The 18,060-nt window shown below is 46.5% G+C and overlaps 1 protein-coding gene across 2 annotated transcripts in view; it reads left to right on the top strand.

Moving 5' to 3' along the window:
- LOC119656033 (armadillo repeat-containing protein 2) overlaps positions 1 to 18,060 on the top strand; it is a 48,779-nt gene that overhangs the window by 9,510 nt on the left and 21,209 nt on the right. For both annotated transcript variants that reach the window (XM_038062299.1, XM_038062300.1), the window contains exons 3-4: positions 8,953 to 9,058; positions 9,141 to 9,433. In XM_038062299.1, coding sequence (XP_037918227.1) covers positions 8,953 to 9,058; positions 9,141 to 9,433 — 399 coding nt within the window. The remainder of the gene's footprint in view (positions 1 to 8,952; positions 9,059 to 9,140; positions 9,434 to 18,060) is intronic.

Below are 18,060 nucleotides of genomic sequence, written 5' to 3'. Positions count from 1 at the left end.
ACGAGATATATTTTAAAATGTCCTAGATACCACCCTCCCACGAGTATTTTCTCAAAATACTCTTCGGTTCATTCAGCGCTCTTCTGGCTGGGTATGCAGTGGCATGAGCTGTAAATTCGTTTTAAGTTCCTCCTGATCAACTACTAGTGTGGCTCTGAGACAGGGTAGGTGTGCAATCAAAGGGTGGAAAAACCAGTTGATTGCCATTGCTCACATTCTCATTCGTGTATATCAATTTGAATATGGGAGCGTGTGGCCCCAATTTCACTGCGGTGATACGTTATATTGGTTGGAAGGACATGTGATTTGATCCGGGGTGTTCCTAATAAAGCAGGTAATATAGCGGTCGTTGGCTCCTAATTTATGTTTGATGAATGCTTGCGGTGGAGATGCAAGTGGTTACAGATAAGGGTTATAGGGTTTATGGTTGCAACACTATTGGCAAAGCTGGTTAGCTATGGACATATAATACATATGTGTAGTTTCCTTATTGGTTGTATAATATTCTGAGGAAAATTTAATGATGGCTAGTGTTCCTAGACAGTATTTTCTTTAAGTTTTCCAGCTCCTTTGGCATTAGGAAAGGGTAGTATAGATAAACTCGGTCTGAGACACTTTGTCTACGGTTTTGTCCAGGGCAGAGGCAACTGATCAGACGCTGCTTCATCTCAGCCCTCGGACCAGCTTGCTGTTCGCTCTCCTATATTAATTCAAACGAAAATCCGCCAAGTAGTCCTGGACTAAACCGATGAAGCTAAACTAATTTTTGCTTAGAATTCATCCATGAACTAAAAAGTAGGAGAAAGTTTCTCTCCAAATGGTCCAATCCATCAAATGGGTGGCGGATTCAGGGCACCCTCCCTCCCTCCAACAAAAATAAGCCCTTTTGAAGGTTTTGTGTAAACACAAAACTAAGCTAATTTTAGCTTGGTCCCCTTTCGTCTGTACATGGCGTACGTATCCGCGCTTTTCTGGTCTCCTCTGCCTCTCGCAGTTCGCTCTGGATAGATACGACCATGGAGTCAGTCTTCTTGACATGTTAGCATTTTTCGTACCAGATTCTCTGGTACGAGCATCTCACCTAGAGTCTCCTCTAGGTTCTTCCTTTCCTCCACAAACCTTGAACAGTGGAAGAATACATGCTCTGGGTCCGCTGGGACTCCATCGCAATTTGGACAGTCCGGTAAGGTATCCAGTTTAAACCTTAATAGGTACTGGCGATATCCTCCATGCCCCGTGAGAAACTGAGTAAGATTATAATTAATCTCACCGTGCCGTCTCTCCAGCCACTCCTTGATGGCAGGGATGAGCCTGTCTGTCCACGGACCCTTTCCCGAGCATTCCCAATGCTCTTGCCATCTATTTAGCGATCTCTCCCTTGCGGCGTTCTTCGTCTGTGATAAAGGAGAGATAGACTTCGCATTATATATATTCATCATCTCATCTGCCAAGATGTCAATGGGCCTCATTCCAGAAATGACGAATGCTGCATCATCTGAGACAGTCCTGAATGCCGAGCAAACCCTTAGGGCTGTTCTTTTGTAGACTGAACTCAGTTTGTTAGCGTTAAATGTAATCTGCAATGCCTTTCCCCAAACTGGAGCTGCATAGAGCAGGATCGAACTCACTATCCTAGCTATAAGTAACCTGGAAGCATGCCATGGCCCTCCCATGTTCAGCATCATTCTTGCCAGGGCCACACTCGCAGTGGATGCTTTGTCATAGACATACTGCATGTGTCGCCTATAGCTAAGCTTCCCATCTATCATCACTCCCAAGTATTTGATCGCAGGCTTAGAAATGATGATGGTTCCCAATTTAAATACGGGCAAAATTTCTTTTACGGCGCTTGGCGATAAGGACCGCTTCCGTTTTTTCCTCCGCAGCAGTCAGACCAGAACTCTCAAGCCAACCCCTAACAGCACTGATCGCTTCGCATGAGTATAACTCAGCATCTTCGAGATGCTTTGCGACAACAACCAGCGTTATATCATCGGCATAGCCCACCACCGTGGCTTCCTCCGGAAGGGGAAGATTAAGAACATCATTGTACATGATGTTCCACGGCAGTGCGCCCAGTACGGAGCCCTGTGGGATACCCGCGGAGACAACGTATTTCTGGGGTCCGTCATCGGTGTCATACCAAAGCCTCCGTTCTTGTAAATAGCTGTTGACAATAGCTGCAAGATAAGCGGGAATACCAATCTTCGCTGGAGATTCCCGTATTAGGTTCCAATTGGCCCAATTGAATGCATTTCTCACATCCAGGGTCACTACTATGCAATATTTGCCCTTTCCGTGGATTGCATCTTCGGTCAAGCCAGTAACCATTTTGATGGCATCAATGCTCGATCTGGCTTTACGGAACCCATACTGCCGATCTGAGAGATCTCCCTGGCTCTCAACAACCGGTAGTAATCTATTATAGATTACCCGCTCTAGCATTTTGCCCACAATGTCCGAAAGACAAATAGGTCTATAGGAGGTTGACTCACCTGGAGGTTTGCCAGCCTTAGGCAGTAGCTCCCACTTCTGTCGTTTCCATGATGCAGGAAATATCCCTTCAGACATGCACGCTTCGAACAACTCACCGAACATATCGTGTCTGGATTTTGCGGCAAGCTTAAGGGCCTTATTCGGCACGCCATTCAGACCCGGAGCTTTGTTATCTCCTATCCTAGTCCAGATCTCCATCAGCTCGTCACTGGTGACTGGCGGTATTGCCGTGTCGTTCAGAGATTGCTGGAAGCTGTCTATGCCCTCCTCTTGCTGAGGGAATAACCCTTGGATAATTTTTAACAAGAGTGACGGGCACGTGATCTGCGGAGATGATCGGCCTCTGAATCGCCCCATCACAATTCTATAGGTGCTCTCCCACGGGTTTACGTCCGCTTCTAAACAGAGCTCCTTAAAGCATTCCCTCTTGCTCCGTTGGATGGCGAGCTTGAGGTTTTTGCGAGCTTCCTTATAGGCGCGCTCTTTTTGCCCTTGGTCGATCCTGCCTACCGCTCTTTTAGTCGCTCTTCTGGCTCGGTGACAGGCTAATCGAAGGCTGGTCAGTTTAGCATTCCACCAGTAGTTTGGTCTTCTACTGGGGAATGAGCACCTCCTCGGCATGGACGCGTAACACGCTTTGGCGATACATTGGATCACATGGGAAGCTCTTTTCGTAGACGCGCCTGCTTTATTAGGTTGGTCTAACCACACCTCCATGAAGGTCTGCTCATCTAGAGCTTTAGCGGACCAGCCTGACATTTTTCTCGGTTATAGCGATTGACACCAAATTCGGCACAAAGGTGGGAACTGTGAACGCTCATGCATACAGTGAGTTACATCCTATTACGTCGAATTTAAGAGGGGGTCCCCATACATGCAAAAGGGGGGTATACATTTTTTGTTCATCGAATATAGTCATGTGGGGTATCAAATTAAAGGTCTCGATTAGTACTTTTCAAAGCCGGTCTTAGTTTTCACATTTGTTGGAAAGATGGGGAGTGCGGGGGGTTGAAAGTGATCATTTCTTTAAGGGGGCCATTCTCAGAAACTACCAAACTGAAAAATTTGAAAAAAATCAGGAGGCTGCTACTATATGGTGCCTGGGCTCCGAAATACATTTCATACCAATATCTGTTCAAATAAAGTTAATAATAGTATATTAGTATAATTTTTAGTAATTCGCTGCGAAACTTCCCTTAAGTTCATCCTAGTACCGCGAGGCAGGTAGGCTATAATGTAGAGCATAATCTTGCCAAGTTTGGTGGAAATCGCACTATTACTAACAAAGTTATAACACGTCAAAGTTGTTGCTTCTTTGAAAATTGAAGACTATGAATGTCAATATCACCCGAAAGTGGATACTCTCACATAATATTTGGATATATAATATTAGGTGCTACGTACTAAGAAATACACAAAATCTTTCGTACCTGAAGCGTCCAGCTTCCGGCTTCCCGACTTGTTTATCATTGAACACTCTCATTAGATATAGCTACATTAGAAAATTTCCAGTGGAATCCGGTCTGATCTGCGCTATGTGTGTCACGAGGGCCAACGTAGAACATTAGGTAATACAGACCTTGAAAAAACCACAGCAGATTCGGTGTCTCAGTTGAGGGAGGTTGAGAGTGCGGCGCTGGAAAGGATATTTTGCACAGGAGGAGAAAGTTATTTTGAAAGAAGAAGGGGCGGGAGAATTTTATTTGTGGTTCTGATGCCACAAACTCCTAAGACCATGGCTACTTTGATAAGAGCAAGGAGGCAGAGTCCAGGTGGTTCAGACCTTCAAAGCCAGTCCAAAGCATACATGAAGAAAAGCAGCTTTGTAAACCTGCAGCTAGAGGTCTTTTTGAGGTCCTCAATGGGCTAGCCTTGCTCTCGCTAGAGCTGAGCAATCGTAAGGAACTGCTCGATGGTTTTCGTCTCTTCTCCGCAGCTTCCGCAATGCTTATTGTAGGGTACGTCCATTCTGGTGGCATGGTCCCCTATGGGCCAGTATCCCGTGCAGACTGCCGTAATAATAAAAATAATCGTTGGCGCAACAATCCAATTGGATCAATTTATCTAACTCTTGAGAGTCGACGGCGGCACACAGTGTGTCAAGAGGAGAGCCCTGTCTAGCCGCCCCGTCAGGCCGCTCATTCCCCTCTATGTTCCTATGACCGGAAACCCAGAGGTGGGTGATCTTGAGCGACTATTCAGCGCGTTGAATACAAGGCCTTAGTGACCACTTGGCTGTCGGTCAGGATGGCTATGTTATGCTTGGAGTTCAAATTATGTCCTAGTCACCGACAGCGTTTCAATATTGCCACTGGCGAATCCATGAGGATGTGTGTATCCGAGAAAGTCCCCGCACCGACTCCACAGACCAGTTTTAATACGTCGCCGGTTTTCCACTCTGTCCTGGTTGGAAAATTCACAGCAAAGCTTCTTATGGAGTTCAGCTTGCGCGGGGCGTAGTCCGTGGGGAATGTCCAGAGTTTCCAATGCACTTCATTCAGGATATTACTAAGGCCGTAGAGCTTCGCTGTCCACCATCCGGACACACGAAAGTCTGACGGCACTGCACGGTACAAAGTATTTAATGTTGTGTCTAGGGGGAGGAGGTATAGGAGTACATTGAGAGTATCTCCAGGGTAGGACTGCAGAGCCCCGGTAGCACCTGCACACGCGGTTTTTTGCGTCCTATTAAGCTGCGTTCTAATGTACTTTTTACTCAGAGCCTGCCACCGCACATTGGATGGGAAGGGATGAATCACAGCGGAGACCTCGTCCTTTTGCAGGCATAGAAGGCTATATAGGCCTTCTTAACCAGCAGTTCAATGTTCAATCTCCAATTTAGCTCCGGCTTCAACTTTACACCCAGATACTTTACATTAGAGGAAAGAACCATTTTTCGTTCATTCAGCGGCGAGAAGTAGAATTCGGGTACCCTTGTTTTAGCGGTGAATAGCATCAGTTCTGTTTTGGATTTACGCCGAGTCCACATCTTACCGGGCATAGGCACACCACCCCCAACACTCCTTCCATGATGCCACTCATGATGGAGGGGAATATCCCTGACACCAATATCATCAAGCATACGTCACCACCTTCACCTCGGTCGTGTCCAATATCCGTAAAATTTTGTCTCTCACTATCAACCAGAGCACCGGAAAGATGGTGTCACCCTGGGGCAGGCCAGGTCACAGCTCTGGCAAAGTGGCTGCCTATCAAATCCGACTGCATTATCCTGGTTTTAGCATGGATATTATCCAATGCGGAAGACATCTCTCCAATCCAATACTGGTCAAGACTTCCTCGATGGCATTGGCACTAACGTGGTTGAATACTCCCTTTATATCCAGGAAGGCAACTGGTCTATATTGTTTGTATTCTAGGACTTAGAGAAAAGCATTCTCCCCATAATTGTCCTTAAGTGGATGTCCAGGACGCGCTCTAGGGTCTTCAACTGAAAAGAGGTGAGGCTGATTGGTCTAAAGTCCTTCGCGGATACATGGCCGCCCCTGCCCGCTTTCGCTATGAAAACCACTCGCGGGCGTCTCCAAGACTGTGGTTCGTAGCCCAAAGAGATACAGCTCCGGTAAACTTCGACAAGCCACGGCCAAACCCCTTCTTAGTACTTCTGTAGCATGATTGGCATTATGCCATCTGGGCCTGGAGATTTATATGCGGAGAGATCGATTTTGTCCTCGGTAATTACCAATTTGGTATACTCGCATGACTGGAGCTGCATACGTTCTAAGTAAGGCTCTGACTTATAGTCCTCCTCGCTGGCGGGGAGATGCATCTGAACCAGCAGCTGCAGAGATTTGCTACAAAATTCCGTCCAGGAGCCTTCCGACTTTTTAACAAAGGATGGCGTCCTATGTTCCCTGGACAGAATATTACTGAACCTCGCCGACTCGCTTTCAATGTTCTGACAATAGTCCAACCAGGATCGCTTCTTGGCGGTCTTGATGGCGGATTTGTACTTTTCCAGGTAATCCTTGTATGGCTATCAATATTCATACCTGAAGCATATGTTCAAGATTTCGCTGGTCACCTTCTTGAGGTTGAACAGACCCTTATTTCACGACTGTGGCAGTGTCTTCTTGCTATATTTAACAGGGCACGAGATGGTTTCGAATGCCTTTTCTAGAGCCCCGGTCTTTACTTTAACTGAGTCTGTTTGTCGTGCCAATTTTACCAACTTGCACACCAAAGAGTTTGTTCTTCATAACTTGACTATACTTCTTCCAGTCGATCCTCCTGTGGCCTTTGAAGGGTGTAGAGGCCTCTGCGACAAGATCGAGACTGAAAAGTATCCAACTGTGATCTGAGAAGGATCTCTGGTCAGACACTTTCCAGTTCTCCACCCTAAGAATTCAATTGTCGGTTAGTAGGGTTATATCAAGGACCAATGATGCGCCAAGCGTCACCACTTCTTCTTCTATAGTCTGTTTTTTGTGTTTTTTATATGAGCCCATGTTTTGGCCTCACGAGTAGTTCGGAAAGAATGTCCAGCCTGGCTAGCCCGGCCACCAGGGCAAGTGCCTTATATGAAACTGAAGGTGCTCAAGGTATTCATTCTCAGAGCAATTCCCGAAGATGTTTCTAACGAGGTAGTTGAAAACTGTCAAGTAGGGCTGGATTGAGGAAATGCTAGATAAAACTAGATATTTTGGAACATGATTGATAATTTCGACGAAGTGAATGTTATTATATAACCAGGCATTGAAAGGAGGTCTGAAATAATAAAAGTTGCCTATTAAGAGGGGATAAAGAAGCTTTCTATAAAACAGGACAGTTCAGTAAAGGGAAAAAAGGGACGAACAGCGCAAGGTTGTTTGCGTACAGCAGACAAGGTTCGGTGAGGAAAAAAGTCTTTAATAATAAATAGGAATAGTAGAGGGCCTAGTAAAGAGGCTTGGGGAACGACGGAGGAAATTGAGTACAAAGGCTTTGGAGAGGAATATGTTGTGGCTGTCGGTACCAAAAGTTTTAGAGAAATCTCCATTTTGTACCTTCTGTTGCGAATTAAGATGTTTAGCAAAGAAGTTGGTAACATCGTGAAAGTTGGAGACAGGGGATCACCAGATTTTGATTTGAAGCTTATGAATGAGGAATTTAATCAAGAAAGAAGAAGGGAGACAAATTACGATCTGATTTTCCTCGTGGTAAGAAGTTTCTTCGCGTGTTGCTCGCCAACTCCCTCCACAAGGTGATTTAGGTCCTGAGAGTTGACAGAGGTGATACCAATTCGGGCATTGGTTTCTTCCGAACATTCGCGCTTGATAGGGTAGTCAAGATCTCGGATTTCCAAACAGCAGGTAGGTCCTAGGCTAGAAATCAAAGATTTCTCTTCTAATAGTCGCTTGAGTAGTTCACAGAACGCACTTTTGTTTGTTATCTTTGGGCCTAATTTGACAAGGATTCTACCACTCTTTATTTTTTCGGATGAAAGACACTTCTGTTCCGCTATCTTCGAGCCCAGTTTCACGTCTTTTCTAATGGGACTTTGCAGACCAAATACGCTTTACAACTGCCACACATATCTTGATAATCTCAGCGGTTTTCGTTGCGCCTGTTTCTGGAACAACAGCACTGCGTGGTACTGTCTGGGTTGTCGTCTCCATCCCGGGTGCTGCGTCACGTTGCGAGACTTTTTCTTTATTTGGCTGTGCGCATCCTGATGTTTCGTCACCCCTATTGTCTCTTCAGTTATGTAATTTTTGTTCCCCCCAAGTCTTTACCAGCGCATCGTGTGTAAGGGGGCGCACGGCAATAGTCAGGGACGGGTTCACCTTCTGGGACAAAGTGCCTACCCCAGTTCGCTGTGGTCTAACTTACGCTTAGCTGATCCCGGAACTTATGGACCGATTAGCGCTTCCTCGGAGCTAGTCGGTCTAAAAATCCAGGTTCAGTGCACACTACCCGACTAAGGTCTCGAAGGAACTGGCTTCCTGATACCCGTTACATCTACCATCTTGGCAGAGCTAGGCTCACATCAAGGAAGGGAAGGATTTCTCGGCAACTCCGGGGACTGTCAGTGTGTCCTGGCGTGTATTGGCCATTAGCAGTTTGCACTTCACTAAGAAACTTTCTCAAGGCTATAGGCAGGTATAGAGCAGGTCGGAAGCTAGCTAGGACGCATAACTTCCCGTATCGAAAGCGACCCCTTAAGGTGCTCGTCCTTTTACTGGGTACACAATACCAAGTGTGACAATAATAATGTAAGTGAAGCATAGTGCCTCTGAAGTTAAAATGGCGCCGATGGGAATGGGGTATGAACAATAACAAAGAGACTCTATGGATGCCTTATTTTCTACAGTTTCGATTGTTCGTCCTCAAACCACTTTCCTTTTTAGTATATAGAATGACTTCATTCTACTCAATAAATCTTGAAATTCATTCGTTAACTTCTTAAATGAATGACAACTAGCAAATAAATTTCAATCCTTTTTCCATTTCCAGGAGGAGCTCGTTTGGTCAGCACTCGACGGCCGATAACACCCCGTGAACCACGTCGTCAACTCTATGGAAAGTTAGCACCACCAGGACGTCCGCCGAGTGCATTTAGGTAACTTTCCCAGCAAACACCAAATGTCAATAGCTAACAACGAGCTGAACACATAAAAATATGTAACCCCCACCACTTTCAGTTTACGCTATCTGCAGTTCGAGAGTCGGGCACTTCCATCGTTGGAGCCAATTCAGCAGCAACAACAGCGTCCACAACAAATCGCCTTAGAGGAAATCCCGACAGTTCCGCGGTCAGGCTCGGTGGGAACTCTCCTTGACTATGTCGGTGCTACCACAAATAACAATTCTGCAGCCAGTTCCAACCAGAGCATTGGAACTACCACCGCCGCCACGACCAATAATAATGTACGACTGCAGGGTAAACTGCCAGCATTGTTGTCGCCACCGAAAATCACGGCATCACTTGATAATTGTGAGTAATTACTGTTGAAATCCCTTTTGCTGATGACAAAAGTTCCGGGAAAATGTTTTGATGTTGGAGGGGTTGATTTGGAAGATTTGATATTTGCGTGGAGATATGCGGGTGTTTATGGCTGAAGTTATGTGTCAGGATACGATTGGATGAATTTTCTTAGAATCCTTCTTTGAAAATCTGAGAATGCTTTGAAGATAATGTTGTGCACTTCGAGTTTAATGTTGGGTGTGAGTGAACTTCGAAGAGTTGTTTTTTGCCAAAGAAAGGACTCTTCGAAAGGATGATTCATTTTTGAAGTTAACCACCCAACCACCAATCATAGACTTAATTTTCGGTACTCTCTTAAGGACGAAATGATGTGCAGACCATCAGTTATCGATGTGAAAACGTGGTAATTAGCAGGCACAATATCTGCGGGTTTGAAACTGAGTTATGTTGCTTTTGAACCATTTCAATAGCTTCCGAAGTTTGGACTCCTGGGATTTCAAAACACCGTATTTAGCACACGAAAAGTTACCTAGAAAAATCCTTTCTCTTCTTCCTTTTCTGCTCGGTCAGCTGCCGGGATAGGTGCTGTCTGTTACCAGGCGAAGTGTTTGGCTAGTTAATGGGTTGTTCTGTTGATGGGAAGTTCTGGATAACACTGTTTCGGACTACTAGTTTTTTGGTCTTAGTTATTTGGTAGATTGTAATTTGACAAGGTCGGTCCTCTCCTTAGATTACAAGTTGGGGAGTAGCATTTTGAGTATCCCATTAGGGTACCCTGGTTGACCTTTGGACCTTTGTATTGGAGACAGACAATGTTCGTAAATATCCCTAGCTTTCTCAGGTGGTAATTTTGCTGTACTCCATTCCAAGGTCCTTTTGGTGAGATTCAAATAATCCTTCCACTCCAGGTACATTCGCCGTATATTCCCTCATCGTTCCTCCCCTTTCCTTAGAATCATAGCCGTGAACCTCCTTGCAATTCGACAGATGGGTTTCGGTCCACTTAGGAGCGATTCTGCTGCCTACTTGGTTGGTTCATCCGCGGCCTCATTGCCGGCGAACCGAATAAGGCCCAGACCCAGACTATCCGGAAAAAGGGCATGTAATTTACGTTGGCATTGCTTCATCGGTATTGAGTTCTGAGTTCTGTTTGGAAATGAGTGCAGTTAGGATCGTAATGTTCTGTCCCCATGTACTTCCTTAGGAGTTGAATTAGGCACACCTATCTATGGCGTATATTTCCCCTTGATAAATATCAGTACTCTTGCCTTTTGGCTGGTTCTCCCATCTAGCGCGTTTCTTCGTGCGGATAAAGGAACGCTCGGTGGATGCGTTAAGGACATGCACATCCATTCATCAGGAAATGTGCGTGCATGGGCATGCTTATGCGCAGGCCAGGTAGGTGAGAAATAATCGCCCGCCCGTAGATAAAAATTGGCTATGGGAAAGACATCCAGAAATCAAACCAAATATGGAGACGAGAAAGGTAGTTTTTTACGGTGTAGGGCTTCGGAAACCCAGTACCGGCGGCTTTTGGGAGTGGGCAAGCGGGCTCCCGGCCGTCGACATCCAACGACCGCAGTGCCTCAGTAGTGGGAAACTTGGCTACTTTGGCATCTAATGCTACAAGAGATCTTAGTGAAGTGGAAATGAGATATACACGGGATCCTTTTCGAAAAGCTCAAAACTTGGGAGGTCACCACTGAAGGCAACTTTACCCCTAGGCAGTCGAGATTCGTCGAGGGGTTCGGAAAGGAACTTGGAGAGTCCCCGGACTGACATATCTATCGATACTGCAAAATGCAATCGTGGAAGGCAGCAAACTGTAACAGCGTTTGTTTCGTGGGGGAAATGTATAAATGAACTCTGTGAATTCGTTAAGGAGAGGCGGAATATCCATCAAAATATCAGGGCTCTGATACGAGGTATTAAGTTGTCTTATTGGTGGAGGAGAAAAACGTCCAAGCATCATGTGGCAAAGTCACACGGGAGACGCAGGTGATACCACTCAAACGTCAGATAGTTGAGAACGCGGGCAAACGGAGTAGGAATGGAATAAGTAAATCCATTGGTGCCCAACAATCGGCCAAGAAGAAAGAAGCCTTCTCGCCAAAGAAAGCTGCGCCAGCGAAAGTTCTGGGTAGTTCTGCGAATACGGGTCCCACTGTGACAAAAGGGAAATAGCCTATAGCTTATAAATCCGAAGAATGGACAAAGGTGGGCGGCGAAAAGCGGCACAAGGAAAAAAAGAAGGCTCGTCCGGAAGTAATCATTATTTCGAAGAAAGGAGATATGTCCTACACCGACATTCTTCGCAGAGTGAAAGCCGATATGGAACCGACAGACCTGGGTTGCAGTGTAAGCCGTATCAGGTGTACGCAAAAGGGGGTTCTGCTGCTGGAACTAAACAAATCTAGCGAGAAGATAGTGGGTAGTCCGCAGGTAGCAAAGGTGCGAGATGAACAAGTAGACGTGAAAGCTGGGAAGCAATAAATAGTGATAGAGTGCAAGTACCTAGATTAGGTCATATCACCAGAGAATATCTGTGCTGCGCTAAGGGAACAATTTAACCTTAGAGACCTAGACGACAGTGCTATCAAAAGGATGAAAGGCATAGCTTGCCGGTGGAATCAGGGATTAAACTGATTACCACGGGCAAGGTAAGAATAGGTTGGGTCGTGTGTCGACTTAGGGAGCAAATATCTCTGAAGGGTCACTTTGCAGCAGCATGTACTAGCCAATATGATAGGTCGAGAAGGTGCAGGAAGTGTGGTGAAGAGGGCTACCTCATCAAAGTCTGCACTGTAGATCCACGATGCATGTTGTGCAAAGGGAGGACGGAGTAGATGATCGGCATGTTGCAGGTGGTGACAGGTGCCCGGCATATAAGAGGGAGCTGGATCATCAGATTGTCATTGCGAGGCAGCTCAAGACTCTCTCAAACCATTCGGGGGTCGAATGTGGATGTGGTGGTAATATGTGAACCGTGCCGAAATTACGATTGTGTGTAGGTGAAAGACTCATCGGGAAGCGCGGCAATATGGGCATGTGGACCGCCAGCCATTCAAGAGACAATAACATTCCCGGGAGCTGGTTTTTTATGGGCGAAAGTCAACGGAGTCCATATCTACAGCTGTTATGCTCCTCCTAGTGCTACATTAGTGCAATATGAGGAAATGCTAGACAGTTTGGTATTGGGCGCTAGAGACCGCAACCCCAAAATCATTCCCGTCGATTTCAGCGCGTGGGCTTTAGACTGGGAAAGTCGAGTGACGAACAGCAGGGGCAAAATCTTGCTTGAAACCTTTGCGAAGCTGGTCATAGTACTCGCCAACGTTGGATGCGTGCCTACTTTCTGAAGCGGAGGACTAGGCTCAATCGTCGATCTAACCTACCTCAGTACCTTGTTGACGAGAGGGATGGTCTGGCGGGTGAGTGTGCACTATATCTACAGTGACCATCAGGCCACCTTTCTCGACGTCACGAATGATGGAGGCGACAGTCGAGTGAGCATCAAAAGTGGAAAAACCCGGATAGTTGGAACTTTCTAGGAAGAGACATTCCTGGTAGCTTTAGAAGGAGGTTACGACCCGAAAGGAACGGCACTGGGAAAAGTGAGCCAATTATGTCAACGGATAACTGAGGCCTGCGACTTTACAATGCCGCAACGCAAGTTCCAACACAGTAGGAAACCAAACTATTGGTGGAACCAAAAAATTTAAATTGCGCTGTTGGGAGCATCGTGTCTGCAAGCAAGGTGGCTTTGCCAAAGGACCAGGGGGAAGCCAGAAAATCAGCAGACGGAGAAAGAATACCGCGATCTTCTCCTCCAGGCGCGACTTCCTCTTTCCGCCTTTGTCCAGCTCACTTTACAACGAACTGTCTCCAACTAGTTTGGGACTTACAGTGTTCTCAGCGGGAAGTGCAGTTGTTTTTGCTTTTTGCGCATTTTCCGCTGCTGCAGTCCTTTCAGCTCTTTTAGCCGTTTTTCATGTTTTTGCTCACGTTTTTTTGGAGGAATGTTGCAGATCGCATGCACATTAACACCTTTCCTCTTCGACTCTAGCAAGGACATTCGACTACGTTCCCACTTGCCTTTTGTTTGAATCTGCTCAATTTCAAGGACTTTCTATGGGTTTCTTTCCGGTAGAGGAATACCGCAGAGTACTGAAGTCGCCGTCCCCGAGCCAGCACTCGCATCGCTTTTTGTGACTTCTTCGTCCTGTTTTTCGTGTTTGAGCTTGGGCACCCCCGCGTCTCGTCGGGTATTTGAGTCGTTCCTGCCTCTTTCACTGGGCACTGCGGTCAGCGACGCATTCTCCTATCGTCCCGAAAATACAGTTAACTCTTCTCTTTCCTAACATTCCATCAATAGTTAGTAACGGGTGTACCCTCGGAGACAAAACCTGTACCTGAGTTCCCCGAGGCCTGACCTGAGTTGAGCTGTTCCCGGAACTCACGGTCGGCTCCATGCACACTACCCGGTCAGGTGAAGGTGCTGGCACAACTACCACCTTGGCTGAGCTAGGCTCACATCACTCTATCGAAAGCTGTTGACGGCTTCGATGACTCTCAGTGTTTGAGCGATTCCCACAAGCCATCGATCGCTTAAATCCGCATAAACACAGTCAACAATCACCGGCAGTGCTTTCTATAAGGTCAGCGTACGTATAACTTTGTAAGCGATTCCGTGTTCCGGCTTGCTATCGAGCTATGTCGTCACCAGTACCATAGATCCAGTGATGTATGCACATGAGTGATAATATTCTGACGACATCGCCTATCGGCTGACTGTTGTATTTACTGTTGTATCTAGAACTCACAAACTTCTTGACCTGGGCAATTCGGTAGGTTCCGGGTTGCTGCAAGTGGTCTTGGCGACCGAAGCTATTTAAGTTGCAGCGAGGTGTGATCTGTAACCGGAACTGCCAGCCTCTTTCCTTGTCTACCAGCGCCCGAGGATAGCCGATCCAGAAGTTCCCAGGCCTTCTCGTAGTTCTCCCCATGCACTCCTAAGTGCTCTACGACTCTCCTCGTATCACCTTTTAATTTGCTCTGCAGCATCATTAGTCTCTCTGCTCGCCCAATATCAGATCCTTCATAGATTGATTGAAAGATACTGCGGAAAGCCTCACAGTGACGAAGGCCCCCATTAAACGAAGGAATATTAGGGACTGGTGGACAAGCAGAAGGTCTATGGCCGCGAATCTAATAAGGAACGCCTTCGGCCTCGGAGCTTCTTAACCGGAAATCGCTTTTCGACAACGGTATGTTACTAAGAGTCATGTTCAATTCATCACGAACCCTGGGAAACCAATCCTTAGAAAACAAGTTTTCCTGCTGTTTTGCCGTATCCTCCGACTCCCCTCGAGCATCGTTAAACCCTGCTGAAAGTACGGGGCGCGGACTTGATGTTGTCCTGCCGCCTGTGATTTCTGCACCGACTGGAGAGCTTTCGGGAATGAGATCGCGATGAACACGCCCAATCAGCTCCTTAGTCGCATTGAAAATACTGATCAATACGGATAATTTATTTTCTCGAAAATAAGTCATGTCCTTAGAAGCATTTCGGCGAAGAAGGTGGTTATGGTCGGTGAGGAAATCCCAGTAGAGCTGCTTCACTTCTTCCCATGCCGCAGAAAAACCCTCTCGCGTCCTTTTTTCTTGCGGGAGCTCACAATTTCGAGTTTTGTGACCCTTTCCTGCAGGGCATCAATAATTGCTTGAACCTCCATTCTAGCTATATTTGAAGATCGCGATAATATCGAGCGATAATGTTCTGACGTATACTGGTCACTCGCGATTCGCTTTTTACTGCGATATTTTCTCAAGAACGTAGGTATACTGCCAACTAGGGGTTCAGAGCTGTTTACTCGGATATCTCGGGGACGTCATTCCGCGGATCGTGAGCAATGAAGATCGGAGACTACTTCTAAGGAGATCCTACCTTAGCATCAATACATTGGGACGGAATAGATTGTTCTCGTCTCCTTTACCTAGGCTTCCTTAGGTAGGAGCTATGATTGGAAGCAGAAGATGAAAGTATGCCTTGAAGTTGAACAGCTTTAGGGAATTCTGTGAAGGGATTGAACAGATCACACAAGCAACAAGGCTGTGCGGGGGAATATCCTCTGTCTGCTTGAAAAAGGAAGATGGGACATTCACTGAGAATGAGGAGGACAGGGTACACCTGCTTCTCAGAACTCATTTTCCGGGGTCCTACCCCACGGTGACAGGCGACAATAGTCTGCCTGACACCCCAACAACGAATAAAAGGGGAAGGAAGGATAGCTGGAAACTAGCAAAAGAGGTATGCTCAGAAGCTAGGCTAAGATGGGCAGTGGGAACTTTTAAACCAGTGAAATCTCCCGGAGTAGATGGCATTTTCCCAGCATCCAGAGAGGCCTAGGAATTATGTTAGAGTCTCTTCTGAGGGTGGTAAAGAGGAGCATAGCCCTGGGTTACATACCAAGGGCGTGGAGACGGGCAAAAGTGGTCTTTTTTCCGAAAGCGGATAAAAGGGATCCTTTTCACCGTAAATCTTTCAGACCAATCTGCCTAACATCGTTCGTACTCAAAACGGTGGAGAAGGTCATAGACAACTATATTAGAACTAACGTTCTAAAGCGTAATCCCCTACATCACTGTCAACACGCTTACCGGGCAGGACGGTCAACTGAAACTACTCTGTATCAGCTGACAGAGGTACTACGGGACGCCATAGAAACAAAAGAAATTGCACTGTGCACGTTTTTGGATATCGAAGGAGCGTTTGAAAACACATCGCACACAGAGATACAGGATGCCTTGAGCCATAAGGGAGTGGGAAACACCCTGGCACTCTGGATGGGTAAAATGCTAGAAAGCAGACAAATAAAGGTACAAACAGGTACAAATTCTATTATCATGAACACCACTCAAGGCTGTTCACAGGGTGGAGTACTATCGCCGCTGATGTGGAGTATGGTAGTGGATGAACTCCTGGACGTGTTAACTAATACTGCAATACAAGTCCAGGGCTACGCGGACGACATTGTTCTAATCTGTAGGGGCAAATATGAAGATACCCTATGTGATAGAATCCAAACTGGATTAAGGGTTACTAGTGCCTGGTGCAGGAAGGTGGGACTGCGGATCAACCCAACCAAAACCACTATAGTACCATTCACTAGGAGGCGTAAGCTGGATCACCTGAAAGCCATAACATTACATGATATGGAGGTGAAACGAGAAACAGAGGTAAAATATTTGGGAATCACGCTAGACCAAAAATTACTCTGGAAGACACATGTCGGAAACACTTGTCGGAAAGCCACGAGGGCTCTGATGACTTGCAGATCCATAGCAGGAAAAAATGGGGTTGTAGCCCGAAGATACTACTTTGGATATATACTGCAATAGTAAGGCCAATGATTACCTATGGAGCGGTAATCTGGGCAGAAAGAACCCAACTCAGCACACAAGCCAGGGAATTAAATAAACTCCAAAGGCTGGCTTGCGTGTGTATCAGTGGGGCAATGAGGACATGCCCAACGGCATCCCTGGAGGTCCTTCTGAGATTAACCCCTCTCCATCTGCACATACAGATGCAGGCAAGGAGATCAATATTCAGGATGGCCGGTAGTATGAGTGAGGCGGGGAGCTGCCTAAATCGAAGGATCCTTTCTAGGCAGTATCCCGAATTACTGATACCGAGGGACAACATGACAATGAGGTTTCACTTCGATAAGAAGTTTGAAACACGTTGGAGTAACAAGGCAAACTGGGAGAGCGTGGCTGCGACATACGGCTTAAACCAGCAACTGATTACTTGGTACACTGACGGAACCCTCACAGCAGAGGGAGCGGGTGCCGGTGTCATTGGTCCAAGGAAAATGTACTTTGAGCCAATAGGCAGGTACACTAGCATATTCCAGGCGGAAATTTACGCCATAGACAAATGTCCCTCTTTTAATCTGCAAAGGAACTACAGGGGGCAGAACATAGCTATTCTCACCGATAGCCGATAGCGATCAAGGCACTTAGGTCCAACCAGGTGAATTCTAAACTGGTATGGGAATGCCTTGAGAGACTGAATACACTCGGTTCGACCAACAAGGTCTGGATACTTTGGGTTCCAGACCATGATGGGTTGGAAGGCAACGAGGCAGCGGATGAACTAGCCAAGAACGGAGCAGGGATGCCTTTACACGGGCCAGAACCCTTCTGTGGAATCGGAAACGGTTTCATGGCTATGAATCTAAAAAACGAAGAGAAATGGTTGAGGGAACTATATTGGGCGGGCCTACCAGGGATGGAGCAGTCCAGGGTGCTTATTGGGGGATACGAACCCATGCGCACAAAGGCTTGCTTAAACCTCACCAAAAAGAACCTTCGAATCATAGTGGGAATTGTCACTGGTCATTGTCGGCTGAACTATCACCTAGGGAAGCTAGGGATATCTACGGACACTGCCTGCAGGTTTTGTGAGGAGGAGGACGAAACCTCTATGCACGTCCTGCGACAGTATCCGGCACTTGTGCAAAGTAGGTCGATACATCTGGGAGAACACTTAATACCAGATGCAAAGCTGAAACATCTGGAAGTGGGGAACATACTAAAGTTCCTAATGGTTACGGGTCTGCTTGAGATACTAT

This window comes from Hermetia illucens, chromosome 4 (assembly GCF_905115235.1).
Source record: "Hermetia illucens chromosome 4, iHerIll2.2.curated.20191125, whole genome shotgun sequence".
In the NCBI taxonomy this organism is placed as follows: domain Eukaryota; kingdom Metazoa; phylum Arthropoda; class Insecta; order Diptera; family Stratiomyidae; genus Hermetia; species Hermetia illucens.
The sequence above is the reverse complement of the archived record's forward strand: the minus strand, read 5'-3'. Positions and strand labels throughout refer to the sequence as shown.